The sequence below is a fragment of the Gopherus flavomarginatus genome, chromosome 15 (genome assembly GCF_025201925.1).
Source record: "Gopherus flavomarginatus isolate rGopFla2 chromosome 15, rGopFla2.mat.asm, whole genome shotgun sequence".
Classification (NCBI taxonomy): domain Eukaryota; kingdom Metazoa; phylum Chordata; order Testudines; family Testudinidae; genus Gopherus; species Gopherus flavomarginatus.
In genome coordinates this window covers 13,674,179-13,700,137 of record NC_066631.1, presented here as the reverse complement: position 1 = coordinate 13,700,137, position 25,959 = coordinate 13,674,179, and the positions used below count along the sequence as shown (strand labels likewise).

Genomic DNA, 25,959 nt, shown 5'->3' with positions numbered 1-25,959 from the left:
AATAGCTTGGCCTCTCATAAAGCCAGGTCAATCTTTATCTACTTTTTGCCTCCCCCATCCCTCAACCTTTGTTCCCATGGCTAGGGAATTAGCATTGGGGTGTTTCCAGCCTGAATGAGCCCTGATTGGTCCAAAGTAACAAGCAGCGCTGGCTGAGTTGCTTAGGAAGGGCTCTTAGCAGAGGTATGCAGGAGTTATTCTCAGTCCTGCCTCTAGGCCACTTGCTGCAGCTGAGTTACTGTGAAAGGCTCATCTTCTCTAGGCTGTCGGGCTTCTCTCTCACTGAATCCCAGCTGCCAGAATGGTGGTAGAGCTTTATCTGGATCTCCTCTCCCAGCCCTGCCGAGCCCTCTTTATATTTGCCAAAAAAAACAACATCCCATTTGAGTTCAAGCATGTGGAGCTGCTAAAAGGTGAGTGGAAGGCACTTGTACCTGTGGGGATGGACTGGGTGTATGTTATCCCTTTACTCTGCTAGAGGGGCCCAGCAATAACATCTTAAGGGAGAACTGATCTGTGCTGGGCTCTGTGCAGAATATCAGCATGTTACATTTCTCAGGTGTAACTGATTCCCAGGCACCTCCCTTGCTATACACCCTAATGTGTCTCTGTCCCCCTACACAGGGATTTTGCCTTGTTGTTCATTGCTGACCTCTAGTTGAGAGTGGAAATCTTATTTAGAAAACTAGACACATGAAGCAGCAGAGAGTCCTATGGCACCGTATAGACTAACAGACGTTTTGGAGCATGAGCTTTCATGGGTGAAAGTAGGTATTCCGATGAAGCGGGTATTCACCCACGAAAGCTCATGCTCCAATACGTCTGTTAGTCTATAAGGTGCCACAGGACTCTTTGCTGCTTTTACAGATCCAGACTAACACGGCTACCCCTCTGATACAAGACACATGAAAGAAATGTAGCCCCAGCTCTTTAAGCTCTTTTTTCTGGTGGTGTTCTTTCACTTTGGGCCACTGTTGTAACAGTTGTACATTTGGTGGGGTGGAGTCTTGCCTGTTTTTAACTGTCAGGCTCGCATTTGGGAGGTGCAAGGTTATACCCAGTCTCTGATTCTTAGCAGTTAAGCATATTACTAGTTGATGAGCATTGTTAAGTGAAGGAATGGGGCCAGGGGCATGCTCCCACTGTCACACGCATGTGCAGGCTCCTACTAGCAGTAGTCATAGACTCTAGGACTGGAAGGGACCTCGAGAGGTCATCGAGTCCAGTCCCCTGCCCTCATGGCAGGACCAAATACTGTCTAGACCATCCCTAATAGACATTTATCTAACCTACTCTTAAATATCTCCAGAGATGGAGATTCCACAACTTCCCTAGGCAATCTATTCCAGTGTTTAACTACCCTGACAGTTAGGAACTTTTCCTAATGTCCAACCTAAATCTCCCTTGCTGCAGTTTAAGCCCATTGCTTCTTGTTCTATCATTGGAGGCTAAGGTGAACAAGTTTTCTCCCTCCTCCTGATGACACCCTTTTAGATACCTGAAAACTGCTATCATGTCCCCTCTCAGTCTTCTCTTTTCCAAACTAAACAAACCCAATTCCTTCAGCCTTCCTTCATAGGTCATGTTCTCAAGACCTTTAATCATTCTTGTTGCTCTTCTCTGGACCCTCTCCAATTTCTCCACATCTTTCTTGAAATGCAGTGCCCAGAACTGGACACAATACTCCAGTTGAGGCCTAACCAGCGCAGAGTAAAGCGGAAGAATGACTTCTCGTGTCTTGTTTACAACACACCTGTTAATGCATCCCAGAATCACGTTTGCTTTTTTTGCAACAGTATCACACTGTTGACTCATATTAAGCTTGTGGTCTACTATGACCCCTAGATCTCTTTCTGCCATACTCCTTCCTAGACAGTCTCTTCCCATTCTGTATGTATGAAACTGATTGTTCCTTCCTAGGTGGAGCACTTTGCATTTATCTTTATTGAACTTTATCCTGTTTACCTCAGACCATTTCTCCAATTTGTCCAGATCATTTTGAATTTTGACCCTGTCCTCCAAAGCAGTTGCAATCCCTCCCAGTTTGGTATCGTCCGCAAACTTAATAAGCGTACTTTCTATGCCAACATCTAAATCGTTGATGAAGATATTGAACAGAACCGGTCCCAAAACAGACCCCTGCGGAATCCCACTTGTTATACCTTTCCAGCTGGATTGGGAGCCATTAACAACTACTCTCTGAGTACGGTTATCCAGCCAGTTATGCACCCACCTTATAGTAGCCCCATCTAAATTGTACTTTCCTAGTTTATCTATAAGAATATTATGCGAGACCGTATCAAATGCCTTACTAAAGTCTAGGTATATCACATCCACCGCTTCTCCCTTATCCACAAGGCTCGTTATCCTATCAAAGAACGCTATCAGATTAGTTTGACATGATTTGTTCTTTACAAATCCATGCTGGCTATTCCCTATCACCTTACCACCTTCCAAGTGTTTGCAGATGATTTCTTTGATTACCTGCTCCATTATCTTCCCTGGCACAGAAGTTAAACTAACTGGTCTGTAGTTTCCTGGGTTGTTTTTATTTCCCTTTTTATAGATGGGCACTATATTTGCCGCCTTCCAGTCTTCTGGAATCTCCCCCATCTCCCATGATTTCCCAAAGATAATAGCTAGAGGCTCAGATACCTCTTCTATTAACTCCTTGAGTATTCTAGGATGCATTTCATCAGGCCCTGGTGACTTGCAGGCATCTAACTTTTCTAAGTGATTTTTTACTTGCTCTTTTCTTATTTTCGCTTCTAAACCTACCCTCTTCCCGTAAGCATTCACTATACTAGACATTCCTTCAGACTTCTCAGTGAAGACTGAAACAAAGAAGTCATTCAGCATCTCTGCCATTTCCAAGTCTCCCGTTACTGTTTCCCCCTCCTCATTGAGCAGTGGGCCTACCCTGTCCTTAGTCTTCCTCTTGCTTCTAATGTATTGATAAAAAGTCTTCTTGTTTCCCTTTATTCCCATAGCTAGTTTGAGTTCATTTTGTGCCTTTGCTTTTCTAATCTTGCCTCTGCATTCCTGTGTTATTTGCCTATATTCATCCTTCGTGATCTGACCTAGTTTCCATTTTTTATATGACGCCTTTTTATTTTGTAGGTCACGCAAGATCTCAAGGGTAAGCCAAGGTGGTCTTTTGCCACATTTTCTATCTTTCCTAACCATCGGAATAACTTGCTTTTGGGCCCTTAATAGTGTCCCTTTGAAAAACTGCCAACCTTCCTCAGTTGTTTTTCCCCTCAGTCTTAATTCCCATGGGACCTTACCTATCAGCTCTCTGAGCTTACCAAAATCCACCTTCCTGAAATCCATTGTCTCTATTCTGCTGTACTCCCTTCTACCCTTCCTTAGAATTGCAAATTCTATGATTTCATGATCACTTTCACCCAAGCTTCCTTCTACTTTCAAATTCTCAACAAGTTCCTCCCTATTTGTTAAAATCAAGTCTAGAACAGCTTCCCCCTTAGTAGCTTTTTCAACTTTCTGAAATAAAAAGTTGTCTGCAATGCAGTCCAGGAACTTATTGGATAGTCTGTGCCCTGCAGTGTTATTTTCCCAACATATATCTGGATAGTTGAAGTCCCTCATCACCACCAAATCTTGGGCTTTGGATGATTTTGTTAGTTGTTTGGAAAAAGCCTCATTCACCTCTTCCACCTGATTAGGTGGCCTGTAGTAGACTCCCAGCACGACATCACCTGTGTTTTTTACCCCTTTTAGCCTAACCCAGAGACTCTCCACACTTCCGTCTCCTATGTCCATCTCCACCTCAGTCCAAGTGTGTACATTTTTAATATATAAGGCAACACCTCCTCCCTTTTTCCCGTCTATCCTTCCTGAGCAAACTATACCCATCCACACCAACATTCCAGTCGTGTGTATTATCCCACCAAGTTTCAGTAATGCCAATAATGTCATAATTGTATTTATTTATTAGCACTTCCAGTTCTTCCTGCTTATTACCCATACTTCTTGCATTTGTATATAGGCATCTGAGATACTGGTTTGATCTTGCCTCCCAGCTTTGCCCTGACCCTCCTTCCTCTCTGCCATTATAGCCCGTGCTCCCTCCTGTTTCCAACCCATCTCCCAGGTCTTGTTCCCCACTTACCTGGATAAGTCATGCTGTTTCCATGCTCCACTAAATATGTTCCTCCTCTATGATGACATGACTAACCAAAGCACTGAGCAGAAATGCTTTCTGAAAAGTCCTGCCTACGCTGAGTTCTCTCTAGCTCCCTGTAATTCAGAGTTGCTGATCTGGGTCTAAACCCTGGCTCTCGTGTCATCTTTAACACTTAAAAATGTCTTGAGTTTGGTCTCCCTTTTATGACTCTGAAGCAGATTCTTGCAGTGTCCCTAAAACAGGTACTAGAAGGACTAGAGAGACTGAGACTAACTGCTTTTTAAATGGTGGTAATGAGTAACCTAAAAAAATATTCTTATCTACCTCAATAATATCTGCTGGGACCGCTACAGCCTTTCTTGCTCCATCCTCACCTGCAGGTGTCTCCCATTTCAGTAAAGAGAAAGATTGTTCCACCAAACAACTGTTATGGCCTTTACTTCCTCATTGGAAGTGTCAGTTATCTCACTAGGTTAAAGCCAACTGTGTCACATGCTCCCCTCCAACTTCTTACATTTTTTGTTAAAGGGGATGTTTATGCCCCTGCTCAAATGTAACACTATTCTTGTAGGATGGAAATGCTGCCTGGCATAAGGGGGACTGGCTTCCCCCTTGCCCCTTCACCGTGAGCCAGCTGCACGAATTGCAGCTGGTTCGTTTCTAGACCGTGCCAAGGAAACATCTATACATGCTCATGCTCCACACCCTGCACTTCCTCACCCTCGCATCCCACCCTGACACAAAGTGGCAGGACCTCCTGCCACCACTGCCCCGGTGGGCCAGCCTATATTCCACCCTAGTCCTGAGGCCTGCTGGGGATATCAGCTGGCGACTCCTTCACAGGGCCATGAGCACGGGCATGTACTTGGTGCGGTTCACCCTAATCCCAGAAACTTGCCCCTTCTGCAGCGTGAGGGAGACCCTGGCACACGTTTACCTGGAGTGCGCCAGGTTGCAGCCTCTATTCCAGCTCCTCTTAGATATCCTGTTACATTTCTGGTTGCACTTCTTCCCCTCACCTATTTATCTACGCACTCCTTATCAGTGGCCCCACAAAGTCATGGGACCTCCTAGTCAACCTCCCCCTGGCCCTGGCTAATATGGCCATCTACAAACCAGGGAGAGGAGGTTGGCTGACAGGGTCTCCTGTGACTGTGGGGCCTATTTCCGATCCTCTGTCCATTCACACATCCGGGCAGAGTTCCTCTGGGCACAGACTCAGGTTTACAATGGCTCCAATGGCTCTATGGAGCCTGGCCTATGCTCAGAAGGAGCCCTGGCCTGCTCCACTTGCACTGCACCCCTAGACCCTGCTGGCTTCCCCTGTCCACCGCTTGCTCCTCTTGGCCTGCCCGTCTACTGCCTCCTCGTCCTCACCTCCCTGCTCCTCTCTGCCCCCTGGCCAGACCCCAGTGCACCTCCAGCTCTGGGCAGTTTCTGCTTCCCACCACGTGTGGGACCCCACCTGTCCCCCAGGAGCTGAGCCGCCTAGGACTGGTGCAGAAGCCTGGACAGTCACAGCCAGGGTCAGGGGGTGGGTGGGGGAAGGGGGCAGTGTGGGGAGCTTGGCTGGGCCCCTCCAGGAGAAGAGCATCTTGAGGGAGCCCATCTGGGACAGGCCCTGGCCTGGCTGATCACACCACTCCCAAAGGCCCAGAGCAATTCCCTGCTCTGAGCAGCTCTGGCTGCACTGCCAGCTCAGCCTGGCAGATAAAGTTGCCTCCCAACAAGGCCAGCGAGTGCGGCTGGCAGGCAGGGGCTGGGGAGTGGATTTCTTGTGGGGGGGAGTGCTGGGCTGTGAGGGGTTAGGGGAGATGTGTATGTTGAGGGACTGGGAAGTGGGAGTTCTATGGAAGGGGTGCTGGCAGTTGTGATGGGGCTGTGGGCTGCTGCGCAGGTGTGGTGTTGTGCAGGGCGCTATGCATTTGCGTGGAGGTGGTTGGGGGGCTGCTGGGCATAGTGGGTCTGGGGGGGCTCTGGCCATAGGAAGTCAGGAGGATATTGGGTTGGGTGGCTGTGTGGCACAGCATGGGCCCACCCCTGAGGGGAAGGCATGTGCTGGAAGCACAGGGCAGGCGGGCCACTGTGTGTCTGGCAACTGGTGGTTTGTAAATAGTGCCCTCGTGCTGGGCAGAGCGAGACTGCCCCTGCCATGCCATGCCCCATTGCCCCTGGCTGGCCCCTCACTCTGGGGACTGGCCTCCACACGCCATGCTCCACTGGCTTCATGGGGCCCACAAAAGGTTAATCCAGCCCTGTTGGGTGGCATCCACTGGCTCCCTTGATGCCTTCGAGGAGCAGTGGGTGCTGTCCGAGGTTCTCTGCTCAGTGTCCCCATCAAGTTCCTTTCATTTGACCCTTTGACTGCACCTCTGTCCCTGTTATTTCATTAGTTGGCCACTGGAATCACTTGGCTTCTTTGTCCTGTGGATCCTTCCCTTAGGCTTGGATCCTTCCCTTAGGCTTCTGCCCGCCCACTTCCTGGATCCCAAAAAGGGGGAGTGTGGGGATGGCCCATGAAATTAATGGTCTAAAAAGCAAAAACTACCATGATTAGGTGATCATGGCAAACTTCGAGCTCTTGGAGCAGACCCTGCCCCCACTCTAAACTGTGGTTCTAGTCTGGAAAGTGACTATGGGGGAAGGAAACCTGCCTCAAATAAAATATGCTCAGTCTACAAACTCAGGCAGTGCTTTGGAGTTAGTTTGTTTTGTTTTCCTAAACCCTGGAGTGGGGAGGTGTCAGAGTTCCTTCCCCACTCTGGACTCTAGGGTACAAATATGGGGACTTGCATCAAAGACCATCTTTACAGGATAAAGAGGGATTTTATGCTACCCTTAGTTGTGTGTTTATGACGGGGGAAAGAGAGAACTGAGCAGTAATAGGAGGTCTGCAAGCCAAGTTAGTTACATGGGTGCTCCCCCTTCCTTTCAATAAGCTTACACAGATGTAATTGACTGGAACTTGGTAAACAATTATGATAAGCACTCTAAGGAATGTGTGAACTCCCTTCTAGTTGTGTTTGAGCGATAGGGGAGCTGCATTCAAAACCTAGGGACTTATTTTTGTCACTAAAATCAGCAGCTGTGACTGTCTGAACATATTCAGACAGTAGGTATGGAGAGCTGAGAAAGGCCACTCTCTAAAGCCACTCTTCAGTGAAGAACTTCCATGGGAGTATATTCTGGAGCTACTAAATAGAGTGGAGTTGAGAGGGACTGTAAAGAAAGCCTGAAAAGTGGGATTTCTCTTCTCTCCTTTTTGCCTTTCCTAGAAAACTCGTTAGCCTTGCTGACACTGTGAACATTTCCCACTACTGACCATGGAGGGATTGGCGGGTGACCGGGTGCTGCAGGATTTAACAACCACTTCTGACATGATGCTGAACGTGTTTAGTCCTCAGTTCAACTACAAGAACAGACATGTTGCTTTCCAGTTCAAGTGTGCATGTTGCCAACATCCCTTTTCAGCAGTGAGGGCTCTTTTGCAGAGTAGATGTAAGGCTAGTGGTGACTGGAGAGCTAGTGGAGCATGACATCACAAGAGTGAAAGCTGAGTAATTGAGAAAGGAAGGGGTTTCCAATCCATCAGACTGCTTTAAACTTGGCTATTGGTTGAGGTCTATCTCCTGTTAATACCTATCTAATGTCAGTGACTAACACTGGATATATAACTCTTTTGTTAAAAACTTAATGCCCTGGGCACTTCAGTTCAAGTTCATAACAAACATCCTCTTGAGTCTCAGGAGGTCATCTAGCCTTGATGTTCATGATGCTTTATGAATTTAAAAAACAAAAAAACCCAGGAGCCAGTGTTGCAAACAATGAAAGGAGGGAAAGAGCCTTTGTGGGTTGTCATCCACCATAAAGAACAAAAAAGGCACAGCTCTTCGTTAAAAACCTCCTTTGCGGGCTTACCTTTCAAACGCCTTAAAACTTTGAAAGAGGAGCAGGGATTTTAGACTTTTCACCATGCCTTGTGTTTTCTCTCCTCTCCCTCATCCTTCATTTATTAAGGCCATGGCTACACTTACAGCTGTACAGTGCTGGGAGTTACAGCTGTCTTCGTACAGCTGTGTAGGGAAAGCGCTGCAGTGTGGCCACACTGACAGCTACCAGCGCTGCAGTGGCCACATTTGCAGCATTTGCAGCGCTGTTGGGAGTGGTGCATTATGGGCAGCTATCCCAGCGTTCAAGTGGCTGCAACGTGCTTTTCAAAAGAGGGGGGTGGGGTGGAGTGTGACAGTGAGTGTGGGGGAGACAGAGAGAGTGGATTTTTGGAGCTGACACTATGTCAGCTCCCTGCTTTGCAAGTTCTAAGGACTGGAAGATACACAGCACCAACCTTCAATCATTTTAAAAGTTTCGACCCCTTCCCCCACCCCTCTCTTATTCACTAAATGCAAATTATGCACTCCTAAATAGCCTTTAGACCACATAAGCAGCTGCTCCAAAACGGACCCTCCCCTCCCCACCGCCCGCTGTGTTGCTTCTCTCCTCAAGCAAACAGCTGTGAACATTCCAAAGCAATTCCCCTGCCTGCCTCTGCTCAAGCAAACAGGAGCTGTGTTTGTTTTTTAGATAAGCAGCTCCGGAAGCCCGGAGTTCACAACAAACCGGAAGAGTGGCTGAACAGGCATTCTGGGATACCTCCGAATACCTCGGAGGCCAATTACAGCACTTTTGGTGGCCGCACTTGTGGAGCAGCTCTGCATCACCAGCGCTGCAATCCTTATACCTGAGGCAGAGCAGAAGTACAACCAGCGCTGCACCCAGGGAGATGCAGCACTGTATGTGCCCTGCAAGTGTGGATGGTGAGTAAGTTGCAGCGCTGGTGGTGGGTTTACAGCGCTGCAACTCTCCAGTGTAGCCAAGCCTTAATACTCACTTAATTGCTCTATTCATCCCCAATGGATATTCCATCTACAAAGAACAGCAGCTCCTCTCTCGGGGCTTGGCTACACTCACACTTTACAGCGCTGCAACTTTCGCGCTCAGGGGTGTGAAAAAACACCCCCCTGAGTGCTGCAAGATACAGCGCTGTAAAGCCTCAGTGTAATCAGTGCCACAGCGCTGGGAGCGCGGCTCCCAGCGCTGCAAGCTACACCCATAAGGGATGTGGTTTACGTGCAGCACTGGGAGAGCTCTCTCTCAGCGCTGGCGCTCCAACCACACTCACACTTCAAAGCGCTGCCGCGGCAGCACTTTGAAATTTCAAGTGTAGGCATACCCTTAGTTAAACTGTGTTAACCAGAAAGTTGGCACTGCTAAGGAGAGCTCTCCATTATTCCCTGATAAAATGAAAGCACTTGCCCAGCCTGCTGCTGTGACTCTGGTCTTTCTTAGCTTTCTCAACCCCTATGCCTCAAGCACTTAGACACATAACTGCCAGTTCTGAGGCACCTAAGGTCAAAGTTTAGGCACCAAAGAGATCATCAAAACCCCTGCTCAGCTACTACCTCACTCTAGAGGTGTTTCAAATCCCTCAGTGCCTAAATTGTTACTGTAAAAGTTTCCTAAGTCCTTAAGTTCCTGCCTCAAGCATTCAGGCACCTGCACATATACCCAATCTCATGCTTAAGCCCCAGTGGGATCCTCATGCCAGGTGAAAGCTGGCGTTTCCCTGCCTATTGGGGCTGATCCTGTGGGCATTCTCAGAGCACGCCTAACTACACACAAAACGCTCACTCTAGATCAAGTCCCTCCCTAGCTGGAGGCAGGGGCCGGAAGCTCTGCTCTGAGTCTAAAGTAATCCAAATATTCCCAGCTACATCCTCTAAAGTTCTGGAGGTTCCTGTCAATACCCTGATACTATGGGGCACAAGATGCTTTCTGTGAGGGTGGGGGATCCACTGCTAGTCTTAAGCAACAAAATAGCATGTGGGGGAGAGGGGCGGCATAAACACGCCAGTGGGGGATTTATGAGTCTCATTTAGTTGCTCATGTTTGACAACCTGCCTCCCAGGCAGTATCTATGTTGTCATGCTGATGCTGGAGCTGCCCCAGCTGGTTCTGGAGAGGCTCAGCCAATTCTTTATCACAGAAGTCTGCTGTCCTGAAGTCAAAGCTGTGCCTGCTAAGTGTCTTTGGTACCAAAGGCAATAGTTCATCAAGAGAAGTGTGAACTAGGGACATGTAATAGGATGCCCTTCTCTGCAAACAGGACTCCTGGGGTTTTACTGTGCCTATGAAATACTCATTTTGGCTGAGTTCAGGCAGCCCCATCTGGGATCTTGCTGAGCTATGACACACACAGAAGAATCTGTCAAAGTTATGTGGCCTTAATGTGTCTATGCTGACCTTGCAGCAGCTGCTGTGTGCCGTGTCTAGGACCCCGTGCTGGTTCCTGCCCTACATTCTGCAGAGATTTTACACCTCTCTGGCTCCTGCTGCAGCCCTATTGGTGAGGTGAATGTGAGCGGACACAGCAGGGATGTTCCCCTGTCATCCATCTTATGACACAAAATGTAGTTTAAGCCTGGCTGGAATAAACCAGAAAAGAGAAACAGTCTGTAATTACTAACACACAAGCTACTCCCCTCATCCCACTTGCTGCTAATAAGGCGTAATGTCAGATTTAGGCTTTATATGCTGGGGTGACCTTGAGACTGCAGTCATGGGCATGTTAAAAATGCTGTTGCAACACACTGCAGCTCTCGCTTTAGGTCCCTCTTCCAGTAACAGCAGGAAGGAGAAATGCAGTTTCTTGAGCAGACACTCTGCAGTTACTCTTTTCTTCCCCAGTGCTCCTTGATATAACCCAGTGCAACCTGGAGCAGTTAATCCACCAGTTTTCATCTAACTGCTTCAATGATTGGTTAAGTGAATCCCCTTTAGGCCTATGGCAAACTTGAGTGTTTCACAGCACAGGTGCTCTCTCCAAGAAGTCTCATGCTTGCTTCCATTCATTCAGTGGGGAAGCCTTAGTTTGCAATAAAGCCTACTAATAATGAAGAGTTCTGCTACATATTCGCTCCTCTCTCTATGCCTTGCTCTTGCTTGACATTCGCCTTTCTAAAGACTTTGGTAGAGGGAGATGAATAAGAATATTCAAGGTACCATGGGGAAGGAGGCATTGTCAAATTAAAAGAATATTTAACTTATTAAACAAACACAGGTTTGGGCTTCCTTCCTTTTCCGTACTGACCACCATGAGCCACTAAAATATGGGGCAGGGGGAGACAAGCCAATGAACTTACTGAAAAGGGTGAGAAACTGACTCAGTTGTCATTGGACTGACTAAAGGAGATTTCAACAAAATTGCAAGCTCCAAACACTCTATGCTATACAGTAGCAGCACTAAGCTTTACCAAAGCCAATAGGTTGCTTATGAATACAGCAGAGAAGCACAGCTACATTTGCTCCCCTTACAGGGATTCTAAAGTGCATTGTATCTCAGACTGCGCTAACCTCCTGGATTCGTATGGAAATCCTTGTAAGTTAAATACATTTGGTTCTGTTCAGGTCCTAAGTGCCACCAGTGTGGATATACGCATGTATTCATGGTGCAAAATCAGGATTATTATAGCCTTTTATACAGACAAACCATGGGCCCCTATGCTGTCTCAGCATGCAGACAGAGACCAGTGCTAGATATGGGACAGCAGGTGAAAGGTGTGCTAAAATCTTCAGTCCAGATCTGCACTCTTGCTTCAAGTCCTACTCTCAAATCCTGACAAAGTTGCTGAGCATGGGATATGCCATGAGGAGGGCACAAAGTTCTGCCCAAGGTCTGAATTTGGATCACTGGAAACAAGTGGAGGCTCTGCTTCCCTGGAAGAGCCACAATTGTTATGTGATACCTTAAATATGGCCTCAGAGCAGGGGTCGGCAACCTATGGCATGTGTGCCAAAGACGGCAAGCGTGCCAATTTTTAATGGCACGCTGGAGCCTGCCCGGACTCCAACATGCCATTAAAAATCCTGCCCGCCTCTCCCGCTCTCCTCTGCCCTCTGCTCCCCCAACAGGAGCAGAAGCATAGCTGTGTGCACGGGGTGGGCAAATGGCCACACTCTCCCGGCACGGCAAGCCGCGGGGTCCGCGCTCAGGGGCTGGAACACAGGCCGAGTGCAGCAAGCTGCTGGCCCCTCCCCCGCCTTCTCCCCTCCCCTGGATCCCTGCTGCTGCATGCAGTGCTCTGGGGGTTGGGGCTGTGCGCTCCCACGGGGCAGCGTTTGGCTCCGCGAGGAGGTAGACATGCTCACTGCTCAACTGGAGCTCTGCTGCCGCCGCCGCGCACAGTACTCTGAGGGCTGGGGCTGTTCCTTCCGGTGGGGCAGCGTGTCTGGCTCTGCGTGGAGCCTCAAGGTAAAGGGCCCAGGGCTGGGGGGATTGGATAAGGGGTGGGGGCAGTCAGGGGACAGGGAGCAGGGTGGGTTGAATGGGGAGGTGGGGTCCCGGGGGGGGGTTAGGGGCAGGTGTCTCTGGAAGGGGCAGTCAGGGAGCAGGGGAGGTTGGATGGGGCATGGGAGTCCTGGGGTTTGTGAGGGTGCAGAGGATGGATTGGGGTCAGGGCAGTCAGGGTGGGGGGTCTCTGGAGGAGGTGGTCAGGGGACAAGGAGCTGGGGGGGGTTGCATAAGTTGGGAGTTCTGGGGGTCCTGTCACGGGGCAGTGAGTGGTTGGATGGGGCATGGGAGTCCCGGGGGTCTGGCTGGGGACGGGGGTGTGGATAAGGGTCGGGGCAATCAAGGGACAAGTAGGGGACAGGGTCCAGTCCAAGGACAAGGAACAGGGAGGCTTAGATCGGAGTGGGGTCCTGGGGGGGCAGTTGGGGGCAAGGGTCCCAGGACGGGGTAGTCAGGGAACAAGGAGCAGCGGGGTTGGGAGTTCTTAGGGGGGGCAGTGACCCAGCCCTCTCCTCTGAGTCCTGACCCCCCCACACACACACACACACACCCCACGCCCTCTGCCCTGAGCCCTGCACACCCCCCAGGCTCCTGCCCTGAGCCCTGTACCTCCCTCATACACACTCAGCCCTCTGCTTGATTCCTTCATCCCCCCCACAAACCCTAGCCCTGACACTGGCACCCATACCCGTACCCAGCCCCCCCTCTGCCCTGACACCTATGGCCCCCCACATACCCAGCCCTGACTCCAGCCCTCTGCCCCCAGTCCTCTGGGTCCCGGCTCCGCACAGCCTGCTGCTGGTCTTGGGTTCTGACTGACGGACCCTTGCCAGCTGGGGTCCCGGCCACAGGCCTCGCTCAGCCCTCTGCCAGCCTAGGTGAACAGAACCCCAGACCAGCATCAGGCTGAGCAGGCTGGCAGCATAAGATCAACATTTTAATCTCATTTTAAATGCAGCTTCTTAAACATTTTGAAAATCTTGTTTATTTTACAATAAAACACTAGTTTAGTTATATAATATTATAGACTTATAGAGAGAGACCTTCTAAAAAACATTGAAATGTATTACCGGCACACAAAACCAGAAATTAGAGTGAATAAGTGAAGACTCGGCACACCGCTTCTGAAAGGTTGCTGACCCCTGCCTCAGAGCATAGGTGTAGTTTGACTTCTATATTGGGGGGGGGAGGGCAGCTCCAGCAGGCCAATGGGGCCTTCGGGGAGAGGGGGGGATTCCATGCTTGCCCAAGGCTTGCAGTTTGGAGGGGCAATACTCTGCCCCAAAACTACACCCATACCTCAGAGCTCTTTCATAAAGTGGCAATTACATGTTGGCTCATTGCAACAGATCCTGCTTAATCTGTAAGGACCAAACCCTGGCTAAAAAACACAATATACAGGCTAAGCTGTATTTAAAAATAAAAATAAAAGCCAGTCTGCTTCTAACATTGTGGGCTTCAGGGAAACAGATGGATGAGGACTGGACAGAACAGAAATTGCCACCCAAAGGCTTGAAGTCTGGGCCTGGAATCCTCCAGGCATTTCTAGAGCAGAGCAGTGAGCAGAGAGAGAAACATGGAAAAATCTTGGTATCCTTTTTGGAAGGTTGCCAAATGACGCTGTGTTCCAAATAGAACCACTTTCACTGTGTAAAGATGGCAAGCCTCATTTGTGACTATTCAAGTATCAGAAAACTAAACCAATTCCCAGAAGGTTCTGCGTTATCTGGGGATCAGGTGCCAGAATGTTAGTACAAAAGACTTGAGAGTTGCATCATTTAGCTCTCTGAGGTTCACTTGTGCAAGTTGGTTAGAGGAGCTTGAAAACAAAGGGCCCAGTCTTGCAAACACACAAGTCATCCACGGAAGTGAGTCTAACCAGGTAGGCAAGCACTACTTGTGCATGGAAGAGTTCTCAGGATTGGGCCCTGATGTGAAGAGCACTCAGACATCAAGTAAACTACCGGTAAATATTTTTCCTTTCCGGCTATAAAGCTCATCCCTTTTCTTCTGTCTTGTATTGGAGCTCTGAAGAATTGTCATGAGAAAACAAACCCATGCCTATGTCTATTACCTACCTCAGACCTGACAGCATGCCTTTCTCTCCCCTCCCTGTCCTGATGCAAGTTATTCCTGCAATAAACTAATGGTGGCAGCTCCCTTTGATAATCGAAAGCAACGGATGTCTGAGTACAGACTATAATGCATACAACTGAACTCCAACAGCAGCTTTTGGGTTTAGTAAAAGTGTGACAGCACTCAGTTACAAAATATTGCATTTTCATGTTTCAAAAGCATGACTGAAATCCTGCCTCACTCTAATAGGGCCTGAAAAGCTAACTGCCTCTGAACTGAACTGTGCTCCAGTTAGGCCTATTTAACTTTCACTTTCCACGGTTACCCTTGTCCTGCTTCCCTCTTAGGGTTACACCGATTTGTTATTTCTCATCTTAAAATTAGATTGCAAGCCTTGTGGGCCTCTCACTCTACGTATGTCAAGTGCCTCACACAGGGATCCTTACAGGGGTCTTGGAACACTCCAGCAGCAGATATCTGATATTAAAACAAGGTCTATGAAGCAGACCTGAGCTGACAAGATTACTAGCATACATTGAGCCTTACAAGCCTATTAACAAATGTCAGAACACTGAACATGCAGACAATGAACAGGAGAGACAGGAATGCTGAGCTGATGAACAGGGAAGATAGCATCAGGATAAATCTTATTGCAAAATCTATATCTGTTATGGAGCTCGGTTGCCCACTTGCTCTCTTAGGAAAATAAACAAGACTTTTCCTTATGTCAAAGTTGGGATGTCCTGGTCAAATATTCCCATGGACTCTGCTGATCCTCCCTAATTGGTGAAGAATGTAGCTTTATTTGGGTGCTAAATTTAAACTTTGCTGGATTGCTTCCCTCTAGTCACTGAATCTTCCTCTTGTGCCACCACCTCCTTAATCTCCTAAATATTTTTAGGGCAACACCTTAGTGAAGAGTTTGGCAAGGTGAATGTGCTGAAGAAAGTACCAGCGTTAAAGGATGGAGCCTTCACCTTAGCAGAGAGGTGAGGATTAAACAAATGCAACCCTCTGATGCATTGTCTAACATCACAACATTTAACATCTATCTGCTATGTGCCCTACTCAGAGTTCCACCTAATTACCTGCTTCTCTCTTCTCTCTTCATGCCTTGGCTTATCTGTCTTTTATATGTTGTTGTTTTTGTGTCTTTTCTGCATTCATGTCCTTCCTCTTCTCTCTCTATTTATCAGCCCCACTCATCTATGCCTCTTCCAGTCCTATATTTCCCTGTTCCTTGTGTCCCTTATGCCTTGCTACAATTGTGCATCCATCTTTGAAGACATGGAGATGAGGATAAACATTGGCCCAGTCTAGCCACTTGCATCAGGTGATGTTACAGCTAAGCTGCCTATAGGCTCAGTACTTGCAAAGTTCCATGGATCTGGTGAGTCACTGACTGTATGTGCAGAAGGGGCTGGCTTGAGGATGTCTACAGGTCTGGTAATGTAAAGCTTTCCCATCATGGGTGTATGGTCCAGTAAAAATGGTATAAATTGTTCTAGTGGTTCAAATTGCAACTGGAAATACAGGCGATAGTGGGGTTGGATGGCTGATCTCCCTTCTTCCCCCCCGCTTCGCCCCCAGCCGCTGTCCCACAAGCTGGATAAAGTATCACAGGACAGTTTAAAAAAAAAAAAAGGTGTGTGAAGGAAGGAGAAGGGGAAATCCATTTCTCAATTTTCTGGAGGAAGGTGGGAGAAGCAAAAGTGAGAGTGGATTTTTTTTCCACTTTCTCTTTCCTTCCCCCCACCCCCCACTGGGAAGTGGCTGGAATTGGAATGCAGAAACTCCAAATACTTTTTCAAAACTAAAACATTCATTTCACCTAAACAATTCAAAATGAATTTGTCTTGAAAAGCAAAACTTAAAAAAAACCCTAAAAATGTTCACTTTCTCACCATTTCTTTTGTGAAAAATACCCAAGACTTCAAGCAGTGCTAGGAAGTAGATGTTGCTATGGTATATACATTTCTAGTGGGGGAGAGTGGGGCAGGGAGAGAAGTCTGAGTTGCAACTCTCATGGTACAGAACATGACTGGTTATTAGGGACTCAGGGGAGATTCTTGGGTCTGTCAGTATTAACTCACTGACCTAGCTATTGGTAGTAAGAGTATTCTGAGATGTGGGGGGAAGGAGGGAGACAATAACTTCCATCTCCTCTTAATTCACCTGCCCATTGTTCCCTGTTACTATCTGGGCAGCATTGCGATCCTTCTCTATCTGAGCCGAAAATTCAACACCCCTGATCACTGGTACCCTTCAGACCTGCAGAAACGGGCCCGGGTTGATGAGTACTTGTCCTGGCAGCACACTACCATTCGGGAGAAAGGGTGCCAAATTTTCATAATCAAGGTAAAGATATTAGATGATATGAGAACTGACTGCTAGCACCTGCTAGTGCTGTGGCACATAGAATGCATTCAACCTCCCCTCTCTATAGCATCCCTATTTCCTATAAAGTATGTGTGGGGCAAGGGATTGGGCGGGAAGGGGCATATTCAGAATTACCTTCATGCAGAGTGTCACTGTCTTGCTGGGCTGGTACCTTGCCAGGGTGGTGTAGATTTCTATTACATCCCAAAAATGACATTAAAAGAGCACTGAGGTTGCGAAGTCCAGCACTCAAAAGTTAGAAAATGCAAGACATTCTGTTTGCTTGGAGTTTCTTGTATGGATGACTGGGACTGTTTCTGGATGTTGAGCCCCACTAGGCAAAGACCCAGGCCAGCTGAGATTTGGAAATTAAACTGGAAATTGAGTTGCATTGGCATCTCTGGTGAGCCAGCACTCTGCCTGATGGATTGTAATGGCCCCACTTACTCCTGCTGAAAGATTCCTTTATGTTCTAGTCCCAATTCTTCCCAAGACTGAATCTGCAGGAACATTGTCTCCACTATACTCAGTCCAGAGTAGTAAGTAAATGTAACTGATACGGCATGGCAAGGGTGAGATGGTGCCACACACTGACCACTTTCCTTCTGCTTTCTGACTGACTAGACATAACTAATGTTTGTCTCAGCAGAGACAAGCCCTCTCTTTTTGAAACAAGGGGCTGTGATCGCAGTTGGTGTGAAATGTTTTTTAAAGGCAAATGTCTCCAAAGAAGAGAATCTGAACAAGACTGCCTGGTTTGGAGGAATATGATGCAATGGGTTGTAATGCAAACCAGCCTGGCAGAGGGGGTTTCCAGTACTAGTTAACTCCGCCCACTCCATAATAAACTCATGAGGGATACTTGGAGTGGTTCAGGGTGCCATGGCTGCATGGTGGATGGACTAAAAATTTGCAGGTAACATGTAAGAACTGCATTTTCCTTTCCCTGGTAGGTACTGGCGCCTCTCCTTATAGGCCAGCCATTTTCTCCAGAGAAGCTAGAGGAGGCTGTCAAGGAACTGAATTCTGTTCTGAATCAGTTTGAGGAGAAGTTCCTTCAGAACAAGCCCTTCATTGTGGGCAACGAGATCTCCTTGGCAGACCTGATGGCCATTGTGGAGCTCATGGAGGTGAGTGTTGGTCCTACTGTTTCCAGTTGCCAACCAGACTTCAGACAAAGCAAGCTGGGTTGCTGGGAGAGTGGGCTGACACATGGTTTTCATGTCCTGCAAAAATATCTCAAATAAGAATTCTCTTTGCCTGTTTGTTTTTAAAACTTTTTGGATAAAACTGAAAGAGTTGAAGCGACACTTCCTATGGAAATGAAAAATATTTAAAGAACTTCAACTCTGCTCTGATTCCTGGTCCTCTGGCAGAAATAAATGGAAATCAGTAGACTAGCTGAAAGGTCTTAAGTTACTAAAACTTATTCTAGGCTGAGTGTAACTGGAGATGCTCAGGACTGTGGAAAAACTACCTGTGTTTTAAACTGATTGAGAAATGCATGGTTTCCCTTCCTCAGACTGGGAATTCCATAGGGAAAAGTCTGGGGGTCAGAGTTGTGGGGTTTTTTTGTTTGTTTTTTCCTTGAAATGCTGAGCCTACAGTCTAAACTTAGAAAAAAAACATGTCTATATATTAGAGCGAGGACTTCCTCTGTATCCCTAAATACATTCACACAACTGAAGTATCATTGTATGTATCCTTAAGAATGAAGTATCTGCTTTTGTATTGTAGAAGGCTCTTTTTAATTGGCTGGTGTGAATCTACTTTACTTTTCATTATAAAATTGATTATCTCTTGAGATGGTGTTTGTAACGTACTTACTGACACTTGTGCTGTCTGTTTGTTAGTCTATTTTCATTGCCCAGTGGAGTGAAATACTAGTCTCTTCACATTCTGGCTTTCATGTGTTAGCATGACTCTAATTTTTGGGTTGCAAACTCTGCAGAGAGATTTTTAAACCCAAACAAAGTATTTCCAATGAAAGCTCAAGAATACCTTTCCTTTTAATGTTGGAGTAGGGGGCAGAAGGGGAAGACAACATTGCTATCGCTCTGTGTCCCCATGTAGCTGTCACAGGTATTCTAAGATACTATTCTAATCTCCTAAAAATGGAGAACTTGAAATGAGCTGAAACCAGGCCCCAAAATCCCAAATCATCCAGACCTGACTTGATCCCGCTGAGATTCGTTTTGAACTCCAGATGGCTTTTTGGTCCTATCCCTCTGAATGGATTCTGGTTTGGACTGTTCGCATGGAAGTTGTACTACTGTGTTTTTGCTTCTGTCTTTACAGCCTGTAGGATGTGGCTGTGACATCTTTGAGAACAGGCCAAAGCTGGTGGAGTGGCGCAGCCGGGTGGAGGAAGCTGTGGGGAAGGAGCTCTTCCAGCAAGCACATGAGATACTCCTGAATGCCAAGAATCTGAGCACCACTCAACTTCCCCCAGAACTGAGGGAATCTATGAAACGGCTTCTAAAACCTTGAATTAAAAAGGGGAAGTGTTCCTCTAAACAAAGCTAATCCTGTGTGGGTTTTTCCTGCATGTTTCACTCCCTTCTCCAACACCACATGTCAGTGGCCTTCCTGCCCAAAAGGCAAGAACAGCATCTTACTAACAATATTTTAACCACAGCCCTTCCACGATTTACAGAAGGGGAGATACTATCTTTTGTTGTTACAAACACTGAATCACCCCTGTAGACATGTGAGCTGCAGTATTGGTAGGGCTCCCTTTCCTTCCTTGACTCATCCTCACTGGACCTGCCTGAGACTCTTAGCAGCTCAATCCACATTGGCACTCAGCAGTGTGCAAGGCCCCAGTCCCTCACTAGCTAGAAGCCTACATTTCCGATACTTGCGTGCATTAGTGTTGCAGTCACATTGTGCAGGAGGGGCTGAGCAATTTCCAAATGACTTAGTCTCAAAATACTTTTCCTTCCCCCTAATTACACTACAACCTTATGGCGGGATAACCACATCTCTCAAGGGTGTGAAAAACGCACACTCCTTGGCAACCTAGATTATACCAATTTAGCCCCCACCGTAGACAGTGCTATGTTGACAGGAGGATTTCCCCTGTCAATATAGCTACTGCCTCTCATTGGGGTGAATTAATTAAGTCAACAGGAAAGCTCTCTCCTGTTGGCTTAGTGCAGCTCCTCTAGAGAGCATACAGTGGCGCAGCTGTATGCACTGCAAGTTCTCTAGTGGAGTCATCGTCGCCCCAGTCTGCATGGAGAGTAGGCTGCAGATTCACAGCCTTACCAATGAAAGAGTAAAGAGAACCTCCAGCTAAATGGATGAGAAGTGGACAAAGACAGCTTCTGGGAAGCTGGGCATGAGAATTTCTAAGCAAACACGTGTTTCCATCAGTTGGAAGCTACTGAATCCAGCTCCATGAACCAGCTGGGATGGGGTATATGTAGGGGAAGACAAGTCTGATCCAGCAGATACTCATGAGTAACAGTATGTCCGATCTTCAGGTGGAACTATACACACGACTAAAGATACATTTTTATTGGCAGGCTCAAGCTTTAATGTGCAAGGAATGATCTAACGTATGAACAAAAGCTGCATTTCCAACCGAAGCTTCTGCCAGCATGCTGTGCCATGCTGAGTGTTCAATGCCTCCTCAGCTAAATGAGACTCTGGCTTGAATTGTTTTGGGTTTTTTAATGCAAAGAATGAAACAAAAGTCAGAGGGGGTGGATGGACCTTCTCATGGGCCTTAATAAGCCCAACATGATTTACTAACCAAGTCATTATAATTCATAACAGAAAGGGCCAAGCCTCTGCTGTACTCACAAAGGCAGCATGAAGGGAGGCCATCTGGCAGACCTGTATAGAAGCACATGGCTCAGCTTACAGTGCAGTGGGAAATGGCTTGGTTCCCCTCCAACCAAACTACCTTTCCTACACTCATGGTTTGTATGCTGCATGGGTCCCAGGATGTCAAGGTGGGTGAGGTAATATCTTTCATTTAATAGAAGCTGGTCCAATAAAAACTACTACCTCACCCGCCTTGTCTCCTACTCCCCACAGGAATTGGATACAAATTGCCAAATTCATTCCTAGCACAGCTCTGTTGAAGTCCAAGCAGGGAGCCAGGCTTACAGAGCCTTTCCCTCTGGTCTCCTCTCCCCCTACTCCAGCCAGGAGCATTCTTCTTCTCTTGGCATTCTGCTGCTGGGGAATTTAGAGTTGCTTTTTGGGCTCCATCCAGGCCAAAGTGATGAGCAAACACTTGAGCTAGACAATCCTGCCTGTGTTTCCTTTCCTCCTCTTTGGCCTCCTGCTTTCCCTTCCCATCCCATTCCCCATCTGCTTCAAGTGAGAAGGTGGATCAGGTTTGCAGAACTGGGTCTTCTTTTCTTAAGCAACGCCACAATAAGCAGCCTATTGTCTATGGGCTGCTGTCAGGATTCCAGCTGGAGCAAACCCAAATTCACATGGAGCCTCCCTCTTCCTCCTGCTGGAGCTGGGCCATCAATGCAGTCAAGGAGATCCACAAGGGGCACCTTGAGGAGTGGGGAAAGGAGCAACACATGGTTATTAACAAATAACCATGGAGACCAGCGGGGGAGGGGGGTTTCTGAGAGATGCAAATGCATCTGGGCTTTATCATTATTTGTGTAATGTCAAAGGTGTGCTTGTGTTTTACAGACAGGCATCTGGTCCTGGGGCCAGGTCATACAAACAGGAGGGGAGAGGTTTCTGAGGTGGGAGTGCTACGCTCCTTGGAATATGCCCCGCAGATGAAATTTTTCAATGTAAATATCTGCATTACAGGTGGCTGCCAAGGTACACTATTCACATTCTGGTGGGGCAGGGAGAAATGCCACTTTGGCCTGGTCCCTGTCTCTTTCCTCTGGAGGAACAGCAGGGGAGGAGCTCTAACGAATCACGGTAAATAAGAGATGGAAAGAAGTTTCTCTTCAGTCTGCCTTCTCTGCAGCTACAGCCAAGGACAGGTAGTCTCAGCCTCAGCACAGCACCTCTCTCCCCGCTGCTCCCTCTGCCCAAGCAGGTAGGATGGGCATAGAGCTCTACCTGGACTTGCTCTCACCACCCTGCCGATCCGTCTACATCTTTGTCAAGAAGAACAACATCCCCTTCACATTCAAACAAATGGAGGTACTCAAAGGTAAGGGAAGGAGCTGAACCCCTTTGCTGTGTTAGGATAAAGAGATGCAGGCCTGCCTGTAAAGGCCTATACTTTAAGAATTTAGGTATATGTTTATCATTTAGCTAGTTATAGAGGTATAAAAGAAAGAATCTGTGTAAGGGCCTTTTTTTACTGTGACTGTTTGAGGTCCTGTTCTTAAGCTCAGGCCTTTGGCTAAGCAGCAGAGGCAGCCATAAGCTGGGAAGCATATCATTACATTCTTACATTTCAAACTAGTCACATTGAAATAAGGTGCTATTGGGCTGTTAGGAATACAATCCTGTTCTGATAATGCAGATCCCCACCAGAGAAAGATGATTAAAGAAAACTTAGTTTGATAGCATCCTGTCTGGCAAGAAATTACTTTTTAATAGTTGTGGTTGTGAAACCCTCATTTCTGTATGTTTTATCTTTATGGCCCCCAATTTTCTATTGTTAATCTGTCTGGTTCTCTAATTGTTTCTGTCGGCTGTATAATAAATTTTGCTAGGTGTAAGTTAATTAGGGTAGTGGGATATAATTGGGGAGAGAATTATGTTACAATATGTTAGGATTGGTTAGACAGATTTCAGTAAAATGATTGGTTAAGGTATAGCTGAGAATATTACTATATAAATTAGGGGCAAACAGGAAGTAAGTTGGGGTTCAAAAATAAGGAAAAAGGAACTTGGATTTAAGCTTGCTGGAAGTTCACTCCAATAAACATAAAATTGTTTGCACCTTCGGACTTCGGGTATTGTTGCTCTCTGTTCATGCGAGAAGGCCCAGGGAAGTGAGAGGATGAAGGAAGAAGTTCTCTAATATGCGCTTCCTTGGGGTTGTGTTTGCTGACCTTTCTTACTTCCCCAGCAGGGCACTGAGCCCAGTTACCCACAACAGACCTCAGGTTACGAAGGATCCCTTCCCTTCCCGTTTTCAGCCTTTGTGAGTAAAAGACCTTCAAGAAGGAGATAAACAAAGCTAAGCTCAAACCCTGGGAACCTTTTCTGGAGTGAAGTTCATTGAATCTGGGAGGAAGGTTCATTTTTGGGGAGCAAAATGCCAGGTGGAATTTAGCTGGGAGTGTCATAGACAGGTAAGAATTAAGGTTCTGACTACTGCCCTGGCATGACATTGCAGATGTCAACCCAGTACGCTGCTGGAGCTTCCCTCCTATCCACTTTGCGGCTGTAAGAGTCTTGAGCCCCATGCTGTGGCTCTGTGCTCTGCTCCCTGTCTCTGCTTCTTTTTGCTCTGCTTCCCCCTTCCCAGCCCCATGTACTTTCCAGTCCCCTTTCAACATCTGACAAGCCATATGAATGCTGCCCAGTATAAATGCATCACCTCCCTGTGGCCAGGAACAGGTGGGTGATGGGTTTGATACACAGTATTCATCTTGTATTGCTGTCTTTTTCTGACTCAGTGATGGTTGTGATATATTGTGTGGGTTGTTTTTTTTTTCTTGCTCCCCTCATTAGGCAGTTTTTCTTCCTCACTGGTTAGGGGAAATCTCTGCCTACTCTGATTGCCTTGAGGAAGTTGTGACGGGTTGGATCACAGAACCCCCCTAGGGAGCTGCCACCCAATGTGCCAAGACTATCTCTGCTCCTGCTTTTCCTGCCAGCTCGGGACCCCAGCACCCTGTCTTGCTGATCCAGACACACCCGCCTGCTCCACCAAAGACCCCGAGTCTGAATTACTTGCCCCATAGTTGCAGGCTTCACTGAAAACAGCTCACAGAAGTGTTCCTGTCTTTAACACTCAGATGCCCAACTTCCAACGGGGTCTAAACCCAAATAAAATCCGTTTTAACCTGTATAAAGCTTATGCAAGGTAAACTCATAAATTGTTTGCCCTCTATCACACTGATAGAGAGAGATGCATGGCTGTTCGCTCCCCCAGGTATTAATACATACTCTGGGTCATTTAGTAAGTAAAAAGTGATTTTATTAAATACAGAAAGAAGGATTTAAGTGGTTCCAAGTAGTAACAGACAGAACAAAGTAAGTCACCAGCAAAATAAAATAAAACGTGCGAATCTATGTCTAATCAAACTGAATACAGATAATCTCACCCTCAGAGATGCATAGTAAGTTTTTTCCTCAGACTGGACACCTTCCAGGCCTAGGCACAATTTTTTCCCTGGTTCAGTTCTTGTTCCAGCTCAGGTTATAGCTAAGGAATTTTTCATGATGGCTTCTCATGCTTTGTTCTGTTCCATCCCTTTATATATCTTTTGCATAAGGCAGAAATCCTTTGTCCCTCTCTGGATTCGCACCCCCTCCTTCTCAATGGAAAGACATCAGGTTAAAGATGGATTTCATTTTAGGTGATATGATCACCTCACTGCAAGACTTCATTACCCACTTGCCAGCACACATGTATACAGGAAGACTTACAGGTAAAACACATCTATCTGCAGACAATTGTCCTGATTAATGGGAGTCATCAAGATTCTAAACCACCAGTAACGGCCAACACTTTGCATAATTACAATAAACCCTCAGAGTTATATTTTATATTTCTAGTTTCAGATACAAGAGTGATACGTTTATAGAAATAGGATGAACACACTCAGTAGATTATAGGCTTTGTAATGATACCTTACAAGAGACCTTTTGCATAAAGCATATTGTAGTTACATTATATGCTTCCATTAGCATATTTTTATAAAACCATATAGACTGCAACATCACAGAAGTATCTTTTCAGCCCTTCATTATGTTCTGGATAGTGATGCAGAAAATGTGTATAATGTCTCCTTGTTTTCGCTCATTACACAATGGCTCCCCATTGTGATTCCAGGGGGTCTCCCAGTTTTCATTTCCAATCTGTGATCACAGATTCTGCATTTGGTAAACATCTACCTGCATTTTACTTATCACATTCCAAGGTATCTGCTATACCAAAGAATGTAGATTGTGTTTTTAGCTCTTCTTCCCACTAGGCAGAATGTTGTCTCCTTAGGGGTAGAATCTTGACCACGGGGATAAGCAACAACATGTCTGGGGAATGTTTTTAGCACATCCATGGAGCTTTCTAAAGTCAGTGGATAAACTAGGTACTGAGATACCAATGTTGATGGGGAAGTAAGTATAAAACCATACATAGAGACCATGATAATCTGAACCTCAGATGAACAGAAGAGTATCTGAAGGTTACATATGTCTTCAATACACACACATTATACCTGACATCTGACCTGCAAATACAGATCTAGATGGTGAATTCTTCATGGCTGATTGAAGCATAAACCATTCAGTGCTGAAGTTTGACTAGCAACATGCACAGAAGTCCTGGAGCTCACATGCTGCTGGCCAACACGGTGGGAAACAGCCTTTGGGAAACTGCCTGGTTTTCTGTGCTGGACAGCTTTGAGGTCTGCACTCAGCATGAGAAGCTGTCAAAGCTTTGTGAATCAGCTTCCCACAGTCATCCAAAGGCTACTGCTGTCTCCTGAGCCTTTTGCATAATCAATTTTGCTGTATTCTTTTTCTGTAATTTCAAGCCACTAAAATGCTTTATATGAAGGGAAAGTCTGTCAGTCGGCCCTGAAAATAGGCAGGCTTGGTATGTCCATGGGAGAGTTAATAAAAAACATGGCCAGCTATATGCAGGCCTAAGATAAGTAGATGTAATCCTCATTGACTCCCATGGGAGTTCTGCCTGCTTCCACCAGGGCTGAACTGGTCTGAAATATGCCTGAATCTTCACACTCCTTCTTGAGCGTTATTCATGTTTCAAATAGGGAAGCTTATCTCACAAGTGTGGTGGTTAATGCTGCTGCATAGGAGGTTACTCTATGTAGAAAAGAGGCGTGGATTTATTTTTGATCAAGCTTTTGAGTTTGGTCTTCTACAC

The 25,959-nt window shown here is 46.7% G+C and overlaps 1 protein-coding gene across 1 annotated transcript; it reads left to right on the top strand.

Annotated features, from left to right (window-relative positions):
- The first annotated feature begins 204 nt into the window (after window positions 1-204).
- LOC127035038 (glutathione S-transferase theta-1-like) lies at window positions 205-19,684 on the top strand. The gene is made up of 5 exons (XM_050924537.1): window positions 205-413; window positions 15,472-15,559; window positions 16,778-16,928; window positions 17,903-18,079; window positions 19,248-19,684. The coding sequence occupies exons 1-5, from the start codon at window positions 302-304 to the stop codon at window positions 19,437-19,439; spliced, it is 720 nt and encodes a 239-aa protein (XP_050780494.1). The 5' UTR covers window positions 205-301; the 3' UTR covers window positions 19,440-19,684.
- The last annotated feature ends 6,275 nt before the right edge of the window (window positions 19,685-25,959 follow it).